Below are 19,373 nucleotides of genomic sequence, written 5' to 3'. Positions count from 1 at the left end.
CTCACTGCTGAATAATGCACAAAGCTTGTAAATGCTATTGATATTTCTAAGCTGAATTTAAAAGGTTTTTAAGACACAAAAATCATTTATTTTTGCATTACTGACATTAAGATCGTTCATTTTCAATGGCAAAGCAGTGAAAAATCATCAATGTTTTTGTTCAAGATGGCTTTGTAGTTATATTTTTGAAAAACATACCTCAACCTCATCCCCTTCACTTATGTCCTTTTTGACATCAGATGGGGGTGGTAATCTCACATCACAGAAAGGAATCTGACGTGCCGGTTGCCAACTATTAAAGGGGAAAGAGTTCTCATTAGGGAAAGATACTGATATTAAATAAGGTCAGATTGTAAAATACGATCACTTTTCAATTTATTTATTTTTCATCACTTTAGGATCAAAACGAAATACATGAAGCTACAGGTTAAAAAGAGAGTCTCACAAAAACATTGCAAAGTAATACAAAGTTGGTGCTAACAATTAATAGATTTATATATCCAAAGTGGCATCCCATAAATATCTTAATTCAAATTTTCCATCTGCATCGTTGGTGCAAAAATAGTGACAGAGAAAAGAGGTGGGCAGGAAAGACAACAAAACTGATAGATAATTTGAAGCATTCATTCATGTATTGCATTGGCTTGGTCCTAAAGTAAATGGTTGAGATCTGAACTTGCTCACAATTATATGGTGCATTTAAATTTTACTATATGAATCAAAATTACTTACTTATTCTCGAAGGTAATGGAAAGGGAATCTTCAAATACATCTTTAACAAATGCCTAAAATCAAAATATACAACAAAATCAGTGCATTACACATCATACCTTGCCATCTAAGTCATATGAAAAGAAAACAATTAGTTAAATCAAATGGATTGATTATAAAAAGTCAATAATTCCTCAAATAATTGATACCATATTTTAAATCCGCTTTAATACTTCTCACAATCACAAAATGGGATGTACAATTAACTTCCATTTTAGTTATATTCTACTCTATGCTGCTTTCAAATGGATCCAACAGAAAAGGCTGCAGCAATACAAACTCCAAAGTTCACCTGGTGCAGTTTGTGTGTCAAATTTTGAGTAGACAAATAAACAAGCTCTCTTTATTTCCCAGATTAGATGTTTGGAGGGGGGGAGAGGCCAAGTGGACAGAGCAACAGGCAAAGGTGATGGTGCTGGAGCAGGGAATGGACAAAGCAACAGTTCAACAGGAAGCAGCAGGGGGTAGTGGAGTGAGTCCTACAGTGACAGAGCACGTCCTGCATTTGGCAGCGGCCTGAATTAAGCATGTCCCCAAGCACTACAACATGAGCCACAACTGTTGTGTCAACTGGACCGTACAGTGAATGAAAAGGTGTTCGCTGGTGCACGTTGCTAGCCGGAGGTGGAGACCCAGGGCTGTAAGAGACTTGTGACACGGTGAAAGCTGGAGTTGGTGTCGGCAGGTTATAACCAAAATCTATCATAAAGGGGTCTGTTAAATCGAGGGTTACTGTATTCCATTCCCCAATTTGTTGAAACTCCTATGATTTGCCTTACTGTTTAAACTTATAAAATAACCAATTCACCGTACAATTTAATGTACTACTGCGTAAAGATCATAAAATCCCAGTCTTACACCAAAGCCCCGAGGGTTTTAGATCATTAGTTTTACTGTGCAAAGTTGGCAAATGGAAGCGACACTGGAAGCTCTCTATTAGCCACATTACCAAATGGGATAATTGAAGAAAATTCCCACTGTAAGTACATGGTGCCTGGAAACAGCCCTGTCTGGAACTAGCCAAGATGTCACAAAGGCAAATGAAAATCACAAAATACTGGCAATCTGAGATAAAAGCAAGAGAGGCTGGAAGTACTATGCAAGTCAGAAAGAAACAGACATAACGTTAGAGAGATGACCTTTCATCAGAGCTGGACTGTTCCAAAAGAAACTCGAAAGAAAGGTTGAGACATAAGGAACAGATGCTGGTTTCTAAAAAGGAGTTGGAGTAGTGGCTCTGAAGAAGGATCCCAACCCAAAACGTCATCTATCCACGTTCTCTGGTGATGCTGCCTGACCCGCTGAATTACTCCAGCACTTAGTGTCAAAAGAATGGTTATCTGAAATTGTTGAATTCAGAGTTAGAAAATTAGATATTTGTTGCTTGAGCTTACGTTGGAATTCACAGGAACAAGTTGAGAGAACAAGATAGATCAGTGTGGGAGTGGGACAAAGTGACAGGCAAAGAGATCAGAATCACACCTAATCCGGAGTGGGATACTTTGCGAAGCAGTCGTCCAATCTGCGTTTGGTTTCTCCAGTGGGTAAGATCACCACATTGCGAGCACCACAGATCAAACAAAGACCCAGCCTGTAGGTGGAAGCCACCGAGCCCAGCCGCTGCTTGGCCCCCGAAGACCGGAGAACCAAAGAGGAGGGAGCCGGCAACAACGGGTTCAAGAAGCAAGGCCGGTAGGGAAAAGAACCGGGGTCTAATCTTCCGCGCTGTCATGGTCGACTGCGGGAAGCCCCCCCCGGGACATAAAGGTGGCCGAGCGAGGAGAAGGCGGCAGTTCGCAGGACAATCCAGACGAAGGTGACGTCTGGAGGCCCTGCAGCAACCGGGGGTGCGCCTTGATCGGGCGCTATTCCATAAGACCATGCGCGCAGACCGGACTTTGGAACTTTAGAAATGGCGCCAAATCTGGCGAATCAAAAACGATTCTAGGGTGTATCTTCATGTTGTATATTAATGATATGGATGAGGGAATTGAAGGCTTTGTGGCCAAGTTTGCAGATGATACAAAAATAGGTGGAGGGGCAGATAATGTAGAGGAATCAGGGACTCTGCAGAAGGACTTGGAGAGGTTGGGAGAGTGGGCAGAGAAGTGGAAGATGGAATATAGCGTAGAAAAGTGTGGAGTCATGCATTTTGGTAGTAGGAATAAAGGCGTATACATTTTTCTAAATAGGGAGAGAATCCAGAAATCAGAGGTGCAAAGGGACTTCTGAGTGCTGGTGCAGGATTCCCAAAATGGTAATCTGTAAATTGCTAGCATTTATTTCAAGAGGGCTAGGATACAAAAACAAGGATGTATTGCTGAGGCTCTATAAGGCGCTGATCAGGCCGCATTTTGAGTATTGTGAGCAATTTTGGGCATCATATCCGAGGATAGATTTGCTGGCTCTGGAGAGGGTCCAGAGGAGCTTTCCAACAATGATCCTAGGAATGAGTAGGTTAACATATGATGAGCGTTTGATGGCACTGGGCCTGTACTCGCTGGAGTTTAAAATGAGGGGCGACATCATTGAAACGTACAGAATAGTAAAAGGCTTGGTTAGAGTGGGTGTGGAGAGGACATTTTGACTAGTGGGAGAGGCCAGGACTAGAAGTCAGAGCCTCAGAATTAAAGGACGTTCCTTTAGGAAGGAGATGGAGGAATTTATTTCGTCAGAGGGTGGTGAATCTGTGGAATTCTTTGCCACAGAAGGCCGTGGAGGCCAAGTCAATGGATATTTTTAAGACAGAGGTCAGTAGATTCTTGATTAGTACGGGTGTCAGGGTTTATGGGGAGAATGTAGGAGAATGGGGTTAGGAGGGAGAGATAGATTAGCCATGATTGAATGACGGAGTAACTTGATGGGCTGAATGGCCTAATTCTGTTCCTATCACATGACCTTATTGCAACTTTTCTCTCTCTCACATGCTCCTTTAACTATTTAGTCACTTACCTATACCAAGGGATAATTTACAATAGCCAATTAAACATTGGCTCCTTTAACTTATGAATTGAAATCAAAGTACCCAGATGGTCACCAGGAGAAAGTGCAAATTGCCAAGACATGACCAAAACTCAGGATCCAACTCAAATTCCTGGAGTTATGAGGCACCTTTAACTGTTGACTATCCTTGCCACCTAGCAAATAAGCTATTGCCGCCACCACCACGACCATACAGATGGGAGAATGGAAGAGTCCTTCCAGGAAGTTGTAGTTAAATATATATTGAGAAACTGTGGAGAAGAGAGTGAATAACACAAAACAACATCTGATGAATACTCTTGAATTATTTTTAAATCTGATGGAGCACAGGGGTGGGAGATTGCAACCTTCACGTGGTCCGCCCTGTTTCAATGAATGCAATCAACCTGGCGTGCACAATCAAATAAGATCAAATAGAACAAGTTGTCATACGCAAGAAGAAGAATTTGGAGTAAAAATTTCATCATTCTTTAAAATGTATTGCTTCATTTAATCCACTGCAGTTTGCAAAAGGTTCATGACATACATTTTCCTGGCCTTACACTCATCACTGGAACATCTAGATACCAAGGACACCTATATTACTTCCATTCATTGACTAAACCTCCGCCTTCAACACCTTAATCCCAACTAAACTAATTTCCAAACTCCTAGACCTGAGAATTCGCCCCCCCACGTTCAGACAACTGACTGGTCTTCCCACACCGACCTTCCAATCTACCGTATTGAGGATTTGCACATTTTCTACATCTGCATTTTTTCTTTCAGACAACGTTTTCTTTCACACAATGTTTTCCTGCCTTATTTGTGTATGGCTTGAATACACTCGTGTGGCATAATTTGACTGGGTGGCACACAAAGCTTTTCACTGTACTCAGAGATGATTTATCTTTACACCTGGCACATTTCATTTTAACATGGTCCGTATGCATTTCTGAACAATATCCATGTGGAAGAAGGCAATGGAGATTATATTTCCAAGTTTAAAATTCTGTGGAGGAAGCAATGTTTATATTATTGTACATGCAAGTCTAAGGAAGAGGAATAAGTATCCGATCACAATATTTTCAATTAATTTTCTGCCTTAACAAACCTGATTGTACATGTTCTAGGATCAAAGAAAATTAATCTTGCAAATCCTTATTTATTAAAGAAAAAAATATTTTCAGTATAGTTGCCACTCCTGACAAAAAAAAGTTATAATATTTAAAAGGACACAAAGTGTAACTCAGCAGGTCAGACAGCATCGCTGGTGAACACGGGTAGGTGGCATTTCGGGTCGAGGTCATTTTTCAGACTATTAGGGGGCAGGGGGAGAGAGGTTATTGTAAATCATTAGAATACAGTTCGAGGTTTTAAAAGGAACTATTCCTACATGTTAAGGATTGAGCCCAAGTAAAGATAAGAGACAATTCTGCAACCAGAGGATAGTAAAAATTTGAAATACTACTGTGAATAGAAATTACAATTATTACATTTTAAATACAAGATTCATATAGGCTGTGGGCCTATGTGTCTAGAATTTAACTTTCATGGCCCATGTCTCGGAACTACATGAAATTTTGCACAGATTTAGATAAAATATAATTGAGAAGGAATTCATAATTCATCAGTGCCAAAAGTCGCACATTAATTAATTAAACTAATTATAAAATGAGATTGAAAGCGCCATCTAGTGTCCAATGCCCATATTACACCATGGGGAGCCTAATTCCGTGCTGCGGTCTATTTAAATCATATATTGTTATACTATAGATATATATATATGTGACGTGAATATGACAGTAATCATATAATTATGTATAATTATATTATATAAAAATAATATAATTAATATAATTATGAGTGTGTATTTCGAATGAGACTGCCGCAGAGGTCCGGCTCATGAACCAGCCTAATTAATGGGTGAGTTAATGGCAGTTCCTGTAGGTTCCCCGTTTACTGAACCCCACTGACTGCCAGTGTGCAGAGTGGGGGGTCACAGCCATAGTGGGACTGGGGCAGTGCCAGGCTGGGGGAAGGCTAAGGCGTCTTCCACTGACAGGAAAATGCCTAACCCTACCTCGCCCCCCCTTCCAGAGCTGCCCACAGCTGGAGCTGGAGCAGCTTTGGGACCGGCTCCTTACGTGTGGCCCCGCAGCACATCCACCTCAGCCAGCATGCCCTTCTGGATCATCATGGTGATGATGGTGGGGTTCAGCCGCCTTCAGCACCCCCATAGTGCCAGCTCCGTCAGACCGCCCACTCGCTCGCTGCAACACCAGCCTACTGACAGCCCGACCACTCGCAGCACCCACCGATGGCCCGGTCCGACCGACCACTCAGCACCCACCGGCGGCCCGGCCGATCCTCCACAGCATCCATCGGCCTACCGACAGACTGACCGAATAACCGACTGACTGAATTTCCGACTGACTGAATATCCAACTGACTGACCCCAATCCTAGCTCTACATTTGTTATTTATCATTTTTTATTTAACAGTTCACATCATAACTTTATAAAGATAAATCAATTGAAAAACAAAATTATCAGCAAGGTTAGTTATTCCTTGGAAACCTTGCTTTGATGTTATTAGGAGGCAGCCAGGATCCCAGGGTCCTCGCTGCTTAGTGACCATAAAATAAAGCGCGGGATTGGTCAATTTGCGTCCGACCTCAATGTCAAACGTGCATTGATGGACAATTACTACTCGGAAAATTGGAGGTTTTTCTCATATTTCTTTTAAATGTGCAGGTTTTGGTCTTGACGAGTTTCAGGTATGATTTATATATTTTTATACAATATGTTAAAAATTCAGGTAGTTCCGTGAGTTGGGTCACGAACTTGAACGAAAAAGCTCCTCGGCCCACAGCCTAATAGATATTTGTTTTCAAAAGGTGCAAAAAGGATTGTTAAAAAGGTTTGAGGGCCTAAAATTGACCACTCTTGTTCTTTTTTCTCTATGTAAGAAATCTATTGCAATTCTTTACAGCAGGTGTCATAAATCCATGAACATACTCAACCATTGAGTATTCATTACCTTATACCTGAGGAAAGCAGGAAATACACAGTGGTTCATTATATTCAGATTGGTAGATGTTTAACTAGAGGGTTTGAAAACGTATAGGGATTTCAAGGAAGATAGGTTTACTTTTTATCATCTGTACACAAGTACAGTGAAAAGCTTCGTATTGCATACTATCCTATCAGATCAGATAATTACATAAATACAATCAAGACAAATTCAAGTATTATAAGAAAAGCAACAGGGCACAGAATGCAGAATGTTCTCAGCATTGTAGCACAGAAGTTCCATAGTTCAGAAGACTCCCAGGGATGCGCAATGGCAAAAGGTTCCCGTGATGTGCCTCGGCAGGTCATGGCCTGCTGCAGGGGAAGTGGGGGGGGGGATGCTCAGAAACCACCACCAAGTTCAGCCCTGAAAATGCTATGAAACTATCCATTGCCGAATTCAACAAATTTAGTATCAAAATAGTTCAAATATGCCAAATGTCTTATAAAATAAAATATTTTATTTTCAAATTTGAAATAAAACATTAGTTTCGGTCTTCGCCGATTTGAGAATATTAGCATACCATGTACAAATCTGTATGATATTGTATGTACATTTTAATGCATTCTGACATACATTATTAAGAAATTTGAGAATGTATAAGATCAAATGCATTCAGCGAATTGTGGTATGGAAACACTCCAATGTCACCATAATCTTCAATGGCCACTAGGGGGCGCCGCATGATGGCAGCCTCTGCCTACAGTCTGTCTGTTTTTCCATCTTTTTTTTAAATTTTTAGACTGTTTAAAAAGTATGTTTTGGAGGTTTCTTTAGTATTTTTTATGTGGGAGAAGGTGGGCAGGGTAAGGGGGAAACCATTTCTTAGTCACTTCCTGGTGAGGATGCGACTATTCTCCGAGTCGCGTCTTCGCACCCCCCGCGGCCTACCAACTGGATTAGCGCAGCCTTTCTTGCCGGAGACCGGACCAGAGCTTCAGCAACGGCGCAGCACTGGATTCCATCGCGGAGCAGGCGATGCCTTACCGGGATCGCCGTTTGAAGCTCCGGAGTGTTGGGCCTGCTGCTTCAACATCGTGGAGTTGTGGTTTGCGGAGCTTCCAGCCTCGGGCGGCGCTGACTTCAACATCGCGGAGTCCTGGTGATCCCGTTGCCGAGGGCCGCCAGCGTGAATCTCCACCCAGCTCGGTCTGTGGACTTCGGGAGCCGCGGTCTACGGTAAGAGGTGGCCGATTCGGAAGTCCAAGCCACTGAGGGTGTTCTTCCATTCCAACGTCGGAGTTCCATCATTCCGGCGAGAGGCCCTGAACATCGGGCCGCCGTTGCGGCGACTACGGGTGGCTCGGGAGGCCCCCCGACCATGGGTGAACATCAAAGAGGAGGATGACTGAACTTTGGTGCCTTCCGTCACAGTGGGAAACTTTGATTCCGCTGTGTGGGGATGTTTATGTTAAAGACTAGCGTGTTCTGTGCTTTTTTTATTCGTATGGCTGCATGGTGAGCCCAAATTTCACTGTACCAATTGGTTGTCTCTGTACTGTACACTGACAATGACAATTAAAATTGAATCTGAATCTGATCTGCATGTGACAATAAATGTCTCTTGAATCTTGAATCACATGAAGTGAAAGTTACTTTTTTCCCCCATTTATTCCATGCTATACAACGATTATAGGAATTAGATCTTATAACAAATAGTTAAAGTTGTCATTGGTCTCATTTCACATATTGGTATCACTAGGAAATAAAAACTACAATATAATTCAATCTTTAGCAGTACTGGACAGGGAACAAATTTGTTGTAAAGCTTTATAAGTGTACTGGATGAAAATCCATCATTTAGAAGTAATATAGAAACATAGAAAAAATAGGTGCAGGAGTAGGCCATTCGAGCCAACACCGCCATTCAATATGATCATGGCTGATCATCTAAAATCAGTACCCCGTTTCTGCTTTTTCCCCATATCCTTGGATTCCTTTAGCCCTAAGAGCTAAATCCATTTCGCTAAAGTTTTGAAAACTCCTGGCTTTCAACATCCCATTCAACTTTAAAATTCAGTGCTTAAAAAGCTTGTATATCCAATTATTTTATTGAGCACGGAAGTTTATAAGCTCAACTTTCAAGTCACATCTTGATTATTTTGATGGTCAGATTTGTAAACAAAGATTATGGCAAAACTTTCAAAAGTATCTGTACCAGACTTTTTAAATCCATGTAAAGATGCACTCCTACTGTAAAACAAATCTTTCTTCTCCTGGTTTACACAAAAAGACAAGTGTTGGAATAACTCAGCTTTTATATTAAGAAATCAGGATTATCCCAGCAAAGCCTTTTCACCAATGACAATAATTTCTTGAAACATCACCACATGACCCATTTCAACTGCGACGCTCCATACTTTGAGTACCACAATGAAAGCATACCTCCTGATTCAATCTTATTTTCATGTCCATTTTTTTTAAATGACCATATTCAGAAGCATAAACAAGACCTAAGAATTACATGGGAGGGCAAATTGTTATTTAAATATCATGGTATTGAAGGAGCAAATAAGTTAAGCCAATATTTTAAAAGTTACCCTCATGTTAACAATTCACTGCAGTCAGCCCATGAGCTAAAGTTGCTGGTACCATTCTCATAAAACCCTCAAGATTTACTCACTTAAAATGTACACCAGTTTAATTATTAGATGCAAAGCACTACTGCAGCTGTGAACACAAATATTCCATATACAATTTGAATTTTTTGCTATCAAATGAAACTGAACAAAAAACCCAAAACCATAATTTGGAGGACAAAACAGTAAGTTTTAGGTCTGATATTAATTCAAAATGACACATCCAAGATAAACTGAAAGCATAAAGACACATTGAAAATAAACCACGTGGGTGAAAAAAGTGGTCAGACATTTCTCTAGACTAATATTCCAGGCATCCGAGGTGATGGAGACCCTCTTTTTTTGAAAAGAAAGGGGGACTGGTGCTTGCTGTTAAAAATAACCATCGGATCACAACAGAATTCAAAGACTTTTGGGAAGCTTTCCCGGTATCCTTATCGCTCATTACTACATAGCCATAGTTACGTTCTTAATGCTCTATCCTAAATTATTGTACTGACAGAGAGGAAGTTGGAACCCTTCAACTGTGATAACCAGAATTTAGTTCCAGAGAAGCAAAAAGCCTTAACAGTTAGCGACATTTAAAAAAACGTACGATGCAATCTAGAATCAAGAAGTAAATAGTGTCAAGGAAAAGGGCAAGCATCTGAACACAAACTGAAAACATTGGAAGCGTTTCATTCACAAAACATTTGGAAATAAGTCGTCATCTAAGGAATCTATAAAAAACAGAAAGAACATTTTTATTCAAAGAAAGGCCCGAGATCAAATAATTAACCCAGCCTTGGGTATTCGAGATTAAGCGATCCTAGAAGCACGTTTGCCTCATTAAATTTGTTCCACCGCCACTCTCATCCTCCATTTGTTTCCACTGTTCAAAGTCAGCAAATATAAAGATTCATTGTTTAGACAGTTGACGTTTGAAACATAAAGCCGCGTCAAAGGGATTCGAAGACGGGGGGGGGGGGGGGGGGGGGGGGAGAGCAGAAATGGTTTTAAAAAACTCTTCCTCCATGTTTTCCCCACCAAGGAAAAAAAAATCCTTTGTTATTTCTTTACGTATCTATTATATTATCTTTAACCAGGTATCCCATCTTCAAAGTACCACGCTAAAAGCTCGCATTAATTTGAAGTTCTTATGCACTTTTATGGCCAAAAATAACACGCTTCAGCCTCCAACACATGTTCCCGGGTTAAAAATAACCTGAAACTGGACTCCAGGCGCATTAGTAAACTTGATAAAACATGACAGACAAGTAACAGCCGGCAAGGGTGACGTACGTAAAATAGTTGCTGGATGAGAAGATAGCGTTTTTTAAAAATAAAATATCAACTTTTAGGACATGAAAAGAAGAAAACGTGAAATACACCACGGATGTCAACAAACGAAGGAATTACTTCATTAAAACATCAAACAGATTTCTGAAAAGTCCTGTCTACACGTGTCGTTATTTATCTCAAGTGGTATTACATTATGGGTAAAAAACACGGTAAATAATAAGATTACGCTGAAACATGAAAGCAGGGCCTAATAACAATGTTCAGCGCCAGGCCTGACCACCGATCACACGAGTTCCCGGGGAGGTGAGGCCGCGGACACGCTATCTCTCTCATGTCTCTTTCCACTGGGTTTCACCAGATCACCACACCGCATTTGGTTGGAGACGATGGAATAAAGGCGATGGTGCGACCGGGCGCCGTTTACCTTGTAGAAAGCCCCGTTGGAGCCGCGCACTTCCACCGCCAGGTCCTCCATGTTGGCGCGCACGGCAGCCTGGGATGGCTTTCTAGAATTTGTACCGAGCGCCGCCGGGAGAGACAGTGAGGAGCAAAGATTATAGCGGGCAGTGAGGGAGTGTGTGGAGCAAAGATTATAGCGGGCAGGGGGGTAGTGTGTGGAGCAAAGATGATAGCGGGCAGTGAGGGAGTGTGTGGAGCAAAGATGATAGCGGGCAGGGGGGAGTGTGTGGAGCAATGATTATAGCGGGCAGTGAGGGAGTGTGTGGAGCAATGATTATAGCGGGCAGTGAGGGAGTGTGTGGAGCAAAGATGATAGCGGGCAGTGAGGGAGTGTGTGGAGCAAAGATGATAGCGGGCAGGGGGGAGTGTGTGGAGCAATGATTATAGCGGGCAGTGAGGGAGTGTGTGGAGCAAAGATGATAGCGGGCAGTGAGGGAGTGTGTGGAGCAATGATTATAGCGGGCAGGGGGGAGTGTGTGGAGCAAAGATGATAGCGGGCAGGGGGGAGTGTGTGGAGCAATGATTATAGCGGGCAGTGAGGGAGTGTGTGGAGCAAAGATTATAGCGGGCAGTGAGGGAGTGTGTGGAGCAATGATTATAGCGGGCAGGGGGGAGTGTGTGGAGCAAAGATTATAGCAGGCAGGGGGGAGTGTGGGGAGCAAAGATTATAGCGGGCAGGGGGGAGTGTGTGGAGCAATGATTATAGCGGGCAGGGGGGAGTGTGTGGAGCAATGATTATAGCGGGCAGGGGGGAGTGTGTGGAGCAAAGTTTATAGCAGGCAGGGGGGAGCAAAGATCTTATAGCTCCTCTATAATCTTTGGGGGGGAGTGTGTGGAGCAAAGATTATAGCGGGCAGTGGGGGAGTGTGTGGAGCAAAGATTATAGCGGGCAGGGGGGGGTGGGGAGCAGGAGAGAGGGAAGGGAGAGAGTGTGGGGGGGGGGGGTAGTGGGGGGAGCAGGAGAGAGGGGGTGGGAGAAAGAGGGGGGGCAGGAGAGAAAGAGGAGGAGCGAGAGAGGGGGAGAGTGAGAAGCAGGGGGAGAGAATGAGGAGCAGGGGGAGAGAGTGAGGGGAGACAGGGAGGGAGGAAGAGGAGCTGGGGGAGGGAGAGATGAGCGGGGGGGAAGTGTGGAGCAGGATGAGAGACTGAGGAGCAGGGGAGAGACAGTGAGGAGCAGGGGAGGAGACGGAGAGGGGGGGAGAGACAGGGAGAGGGGGGAGAGTGAATAGCCGAGGGTGTAAAATGGCGAGAGTCTTGGGGAAGGAGGACAGGGAGAAGGGTCGGGAGGAGAAGGGTCTGGGGGAAAGGGGGACGGGAAGAGGGAGGAGAGGGTTGGGAAAAGGCGACAGGGGAGGTGGGGGGACAGAGGAGGAGAGGGGTTGGTGGGGGGGGGGATAAGGGGACAGAGAAGGTTTGGGGAGAGGGGAAGCAGGGAGAGGGGTTGGGCGGAAGGTGGTCGGAGAGGGATTTGGGGACAGAGGGGTTAATGGTATAAGGGGACTGGGAGCGTGTTTGAAGGGTGAGGGTTGGGGAGAAGAAGAGGCAGGGAGGGGTTAAGGGGGCAGGGAGAGAGGTTGGAGGAAAAGGGGAGGGGAGAACGGTTGGAGGGAAAGGGTTTGGGGACAGTTGGGGAAAGGGGACGGGCAGTGAGGTGAGTGGTTGGAAAAGAGGGAATGGTAGAGGGCTTGGGGGGACGAGGTGGGGGGGAAGAGCGAATAGGGATAGTAGGGAACAAGGAGATAGAAGTTGGGACCGGAAAAGAGGGAAGTGAAGACAGGGAGGGGGAGGGGTGGGATCGGGACAGAGGCTAGGTTAAAAAGGGGATGCGGAAGGGAGAAAAGGAGGGGTAGGGAAGGGGAGAGGTGAGTTCAGGGAAGTGGGTGCGGGGAAGGAGAAACATGGGCTGGGGAAAAGGGGCAGGGATGGGCAAAGAGAGCTATGAAAAGGGTCAAGATACGGTGAAAGGTGGGGCAGGGAAATGGGAAAGAGGTTTCAAGAAAGGGAGAAGAGGGGACAGGGAAGGGAAAAGTGGTCGGCAAGAGGGAAAAGGGCATGGGAAAGGGGTGGGGAAGGGAAATAGGTGAGGTGAAAGAATGGGTTGGGGAGGGGTAAGGGGACGTGAAAGTGGTTGGGTAAAGGGATGGGGAAATGGGTTGGAGTAAACAGGGAAGTGGGGTGGGAAGGAAGAGGGGGGTGGGGTAATGGGATGGAAAAAGGTATTGGGGTGAAGAGAGGGTTGGAAAATGGGATTTGGGAAAGTGGAAAGGGGTTTGGGGAGTTAAGAGGGCACAAGAAAAGAGGTTGGGGTAAAGAGACGAGAAAGGGATTTGGATTCCAGATGGAGTGGGGATAGGAGTAAAGAGGGCAGGAAAGCGGGTTCGTAGGGGGGGTAGAGGGGAGGGATAAGGAGACGAAAAAGGCTTGGGTTAAAGAAGGGGTGGGGAAACGGCGTGGAGTAAAGATGATGTGGGAAAGTGGCGGGGGTAAAGAGGGCTGGGAGTGCGGTGTGAAAGGGGTAAGAGAACTGGAAATCTGATTGGGATAAAGAGACGGCAGGGAAGTTGGATGAGAAAGGGGTATGGACATGAGTGTGAAGGGTTAAAGAGGGCCAAGGGAGGGGAAAATGGATTGGGGTTAAAGGGGAGTGGAGTTAAGGGATGGGGTAAACGAGGTTCGTTCGCTCGTGTGTCAGTCGACACATAGCTCGCTGTTGTCTAACGTCGTCGTCCAACATGTTAAAATTGGTTGCCCGACCTGTCACTGAGTGCATCGTGTCGTAGTTTCCGGGGAGGCTTCTGCCATGATCCCCGTAAAGGAGGTGAAGAGAGGGGATGGAAAGAGGTGAGCTCGAAGAAATCCACATGGGAAGAGAAGCCAAAGATGGTGGAAAGCTGGCTGCAGACGATTGGGAGAAAAGTGGGTGGAGAAGACGTTGGAGTAAAAGGAGGCAAAGGAGAGAATGAAAGGGGAGAGGGGGCAGAGATAGAGTGGGGGGAAATGGAGTGTGCTGGATAGATGAGAAGCCAGGGGAATGGCTAGAAAGGCTGCAGAAGGAAGAGGATGGAAAGAGGTCAGAAGAGATGTATGAAAAGGCGTGGAAAGAGGTGCGGGTGTGAAAAGAAAAGGCAGAGAAAGGAAGAGTGGTAGGGTAGGAAATGGCTGAGGGGCAGAGATGGGGAGGCAGTGAATTGAAGGGAGTAAGTAAGTAAGTTTATTGGCCAAGTATTCACATACAAGGAATTTGCCTTGGTGCTCCGCCCACAAGTAACAACATGACATACAGTGACAGTTACGAATGACTCAGAAAACACTAAACATTAATAATAATAAAACATTAATGATAAAACACCATTGATCAAGCATGTGAAACAACAAAATACCAGATCAAAGGGAGGCTACAGATTTTTGGTTGTTGAGTAGAGCAACTACTCGTGGATAAAAACAGTTTTTATGTCTGGCTGTGTCAGCTTTGACAGTCTGGAGTCGCCTTCCAGAGGGAAGTGATTCAAAGAGTTTGTGGCTAGGGTGAGAGGGGTCAGAGATGATCTTGCCCGCTCGCTTCCTGGCCCTTGCAGTGTACAGTTCATCAATGGAGGGAAGGTTGCAGCCAATAACCTTCTCAGCTGATCGGCCGATTCGCTGCAGCCTCCAGGTGTCGTGCTTGGTGGCTGAGCCAAACCAGACCATGATGGAGAAGGTGAGAACAGACTCTACGATGGCCGTGTAGAATTGGGCCATCATTGCCTGTGGCAGATTGTGCTTCCTCAGCTGCCGTAGGAAGTACATCCTCTGTTGTGCTTTTTTGACTGTGGTAGCTCCCCACTTAAGGTCCTTGAAGATGATGGTTCCCAGGAACTTAAAAGACTCCACAGATGTGACTGTGGTGTTGATGGTGAGTGGGGTGAGGGGAGGGGGAGCTCTCCTAAAGTCTACAATCAATTCCACTGTCTTAAGAGCATTGAGCTCTAGGTTGTTGCGATGGCACCCGGACGGCAGCTATGACACTTCCTGTCTGTAGGCAGGTTCCTCCCCATCCTGGATCAGTCCAATCAGGGTTGTGTCATCCGCAAACTTGAGAAGCTTGACAGAGGTGTCTGTGGAGGTGCAGTCGTTGGTGTAGAGAGAGTAGATGAGAGGAGAGAGTACGCAGCCTTGCGGTGCTCCTATGCTGAGAGTTTACGGGTCCGAGATGTGCTTTCCCAGCCTCACATGCTGCTTCCTGGCTGCCAGGAAGCTGGTGATCCACCGCCAGAGGGGATCAGGCACAGTCAACTCGGAGAGTTTGGAGTGTAGTAGCTCTGGCACAATGGTGTTGAATGCAGAGCTAAAATCAACAAACAGGATCCTCGCATAGGTCCACAAAAATGCTGGAGAAACTCAGCGGGTGCAGCAGCATCTGTGGAGCAAAGGAAATAGGTAACGTTTCGGGCCGAAACCCTTCTTCAGACTGATAGGGGGTGGCGCGTGGAAGGAAGGAAAAAGGAGGAGGAGGAGCCCGAGGGCTGGGGGATGGGAGGAGTCAGCCCGAGGGCTGAGGAAGGGGAGGAGACAGCAAGGGCTAACAAAATTGGGAGAATTCAATGTTCATGCCCGCAGGATGCAGACTCCCCAGGCGAAATATGAGGTGCTGTTCCTCCAATTTCTGGTGTTGCTCACTCTGGCAATGGAGGAGACCCAGGACAGAGAGGTCGGATTGGGAATGGGAGGGAGAGTTGAAGTGCTGAGCCACCGGGAGGTCAGGTAGGTTCAGGCGGACCGAGCGGAGGTGTTCGGCGAAGCGATTGCCCAACCTCCGCTTAGTCTCACCGATGTAGATCAGTTGACATCTAGAGCAGCGGATGCAGTAGATGAGGTTGGAGGAGATACTGGTGAACCTCTGTCGCACCTGGAACGACTGCTTGGGTCCTTGAATGGAGTCGAGGGGGGAGGTAAAGGGACAGGTGTTGCATTTCTTGCGGTTGCAAAGGAAAGTGCCCGGGGAGGGGGTGGTACGAGAGGGAAGGGAAGAATTGACGAGGGAGTTGCGGAGGGAGCGGTCTTTGCGGAAGGCAGACATGGGGGGAGATGGGAAGATGTGGCGAGTGGTGGGGTCACGTTGGAGGTGGCGAAAATGACAGAGGATTATTTGTTGTATTCCTCGCATAGGTCTCCTGGCGGTCTAGGTGCTGTAGGATGAAGTGCAGGCCCAGGTTGACTGCATCATCCACAGATCTATTGGCCCGCAGGGGGATCGTGATATTTTTCAACTTGGCCAGCACAAGCCTTTCAAGTGGCTTCATGACTACAGAGGTCAGTATGACAGGCCTGTAGTCATTAAGACAAGTAATCCTTGCCTTTTTGGGTACAGGGACAAGAGTGGAGACTTTGAAGCAGGCTGGGACAGTACATGTTTGCAGGGACTGGTTAAAAATGTCTGTATAGACCAGTGCCAGTTGTTTGGCACAGAGCTTGAGAGTAGAGGGGGAAACATAGTCCGATTTATTCGTCACATACACAATGAGGTGCAGTGAAATGAACTTGCCAGCACCGGTACAATAAAAAAAAACACACAATACACAATAAAAATTTAACAGTCCTCCATTTTTCCCCGTGGTCAGGACCACAAACCTCCGCAGTCGCCGCTGCGGGCGGCCAGATGTACAGGCCCTCTCGTCTGGAACGTAAGTCCCGAATCGGTGCCTCCCTACCGGAGACCACGGCTTCAAGATGATGTAGGCCGCATGCCGGCGGTCGAAGATCTAAGTCCGCGCCGCGGCTAGAAGCACCGCAGACCCCGGCCTCAAGATGTTGCAGGCCACGGGCCGGCGGTCGCAGCTCTTCTCCTCCGAGGTCCCCAATGAGGGATCCCAGGCTCCGCAGACAGCAGCTTCAGGATGTATAGTCGGCAGGCCAGCGATCGGAGCACTCCCTTCTGGCGACCCCCAGTGAGGGCTCGCCCGCTCCGTGATGAAAAGTTCACGCTGCACCCGCTGCTGAAGCTCCGGGCCCGACTCCGGGAAAGGCTGCACCAATCCTTGGTGTTAGGCTGTGAGGGAGGGGACATGGAAAAAGTTGCCTCTCCGTAGAAGAGGCTACCGAAAGCGGTTCCCCCCTTACCCCCCTCACCATCCCACACCAAGAGACATTAAAACAAACATTTGGACATACTAAAAAAACAAAAAAAGTAGAAATGACTAACAAGCAGGGCAGCCGTCTCGCAGCGGTCCTGGAGATTTCCGGCTTTTCTGTCTTCTGAAAAGCCTCTCCACCTCCTCTATTTTTATTGTTGATGAAGTGATGTTGTTCAGCAAGGAGGGTGTGGGTAATTGGGTGTGAAGTGGTGATCTGAGGGGGGTGGGTGTAGAAGGGCCCAGTCTTTGCAGACTGAGGTCAGGCTGTGAGTGGGTGTGAAGTGTTGGTTGGGGTGGGAAATGGTCCAGTCTTTTCATACTGAAGTCTTGCCTTAAGTAGGTGTGAAGTGGTGAATGGGAAGGAGAGGGTGCAGGGGTTACATTCTGACTGGAGACTGGCTGTGTTGGTTGGGGGAGGGGAGGGGGTACCAGGGTTACATTTCTGATTTTCAAACCTGGAGTAAAACTCATTCAGGTCGTTTGTCAGCTGACGATTGTCCAAAGAGCGGGGGGGCTTTCCTCTTGTAGCTGGTGATTTCTTGCAAGCCCTTCCAAACTGAAGAAGAGTCACTAGCTGAGAACTTGCTCCTCAACTTCTCAGAGTACCTTTCCTTGGCAGCTCTGATTCTTCTTCTCAGCTTGTACTTGGCCTGCCTGTAGAGGTCTGCATCCCCGCTCCTGTAGGCCTCCTCTTTAGACTGTCGGAGCTGTCTGAGTTCTGCAGTAAACCAGGGCTTGTTGTTGAACCATGTCCGGGTCCTCGTTGGAATGCAACTGTCCTCGCAAAAGCTGACATATGATAATACAGTGTCCGTATACTCATTGAGGCTTGTGGTTGCTTCCCTGAACACATTCCAATCCGTGCAGTCAAAGCAGGATTGTAGGTTCTCAATGCCCTCGCTTGTCCACCTTTTCGTTGTTCTGACCACAGGCTTAGCAGATTTTAGTTTCTGCTGTAGGTCGGAATAAGGTGAACTAGACTTCAAGTAACCCTTGCATCCCTCCTCTCTCTCCATCCCTCCCCCACCCAGGTCGTACTTGCGTCAAAGTTGGCTTGTTGAGTCTCATTGTACTTGTTTTCATCCAGGCCACAGCTAACAATGGCCTATCTCCTTTATCATCGTAACATTTTTGCATATCTTTCATTTGTTCTATCTCTCTCTACATAACCGTCTATATCTCTCGTTTCTCTTTCCCCAGACTCGGTCTGAAGAAAGGTCTCGATCCGAAACGTCACCTATTCCTTCTCTCCAGAGATGCTGTCTGACTCGCTGAGTTACTCCAGCTTTTGGTGTTTATCTTGGGTGTGTTGGCCAATGAGAGTAAACAGTAGAAATAAGTGAGAATGTATCGGAAGGAGAGAGGACCAAGGCAACAAGTGTGAGAACGGTGTTGGAGCAACTCAAATACAAAGAGATAGCAAACTTGATTGACTGGGTGATTGTGAAGCATCCAGGCAAAAAGAGATTGGGAGCCTGGGACGGAGAGAAGGAAGCACAGAGGCAAAGAGAAAGAGAAGCAGCACCACAATGGAGTGAGGCATCAGACATAAATGGGGGACTGAATGAGGAACCAAATCAAAGCGAATGTGAGGAAACTAGGCAAAGTCAGAGAGAGCAGTGGGACAGGAAGAGAATTAGATGAGGATCAAGGAAACGAGATTGAGGGGATTACGTAGAACATGAGAGGGACGGTGGATTGTGATCTGGACCTGCAGTCAAAGGGGCAGATAGTGCAATCAAGATCATGGCCGTCCGAAGGGGGGGTGCGTTGGGTGCGACCGCACCCCCCTTTTTTCCCCCCTAAGAAAAAAGTCACCAAAAACAAAATCGGAAAAAAAAATCAACTTGGAAACGGCCAGTTCTCTGTTCTCCCGTTCCCAGGCGGGGGTGGCTGAATCCGAACCCAACGGCTGTAACCCCAACACCAGACGCCGCTGCAGCGGAGCCAGCTCCCCCCGCCACCAAGCCATCTTCCTCCCACATCACCCCTGCTGGGCCCACGCCACCCCCACTGGGCTCATGCCACCCCCGCTGGGCCCATGCCACCCCTGCTAGGTCCACGCCACCCCTGCTGGGCCCACGCCACCCCAGGTGACCCCCGCTAGGTCCAGACCACCCCTGCTGAGCCCACGCCA

The 19,373-nt window shown here is 46.4% G+C and overlaps 1 protein-coding gene across 3 annotated transcripts in view; it reads right to left on the bottom strand.

Moving 5' to 3' along the window:
* The window catches only part of fxr1 (FMR1 autosomal homolog 1), a 63,435-nt gene extending 52,246 nt beyond the window's left edge, over positions 1-11,189 (bottom strand). For all 3 annotated transcript variants that reach the window (XM_033032155.1, XM_033032157.1, XM_033032156.1), the window contains exons 1-3: positions 11,092-11,189; positions 733-785; positions 199-292 (exon numbers count right to left, since the gene is read on the bottom strand). In XM_033032155.1, the coding sequence (XP_032888046.1) occupies positions 199-292; positions 733-785; positions 11,092-11,142 (198 nt within the window). In that variant the 5' untranslated portion in view covers positions 11,143-11,189. The remainder of the gene's footprint in view (positions 1-198; positions 293-732; positions 786-11,091) is intronic.
* Between the last annotated feature and the right edge of the window lie 8,184 nt (positions 11,190-19,373).

This window comes from Amblyraja radiata, chromosome 13 (assembly GCF_010909765.2).
Source record: "Amblyraja radiata isolate CabotCenter1 chromosome 13, sAmbRad1.1.pri, whole genome shotgun sequence".
Taxonomy (NCBI): Eukaryota; Metazoa; Chordata; class Chondrichthyes; order Rajiformes; family Rajidae; genus Amblyraja; species Amblyraja radiata.
The sequence above is the reverse complement of the archived record's forward strand: the minus strand, read 5'-3'. Positions and strand labels throughout refer to the sequence as shown.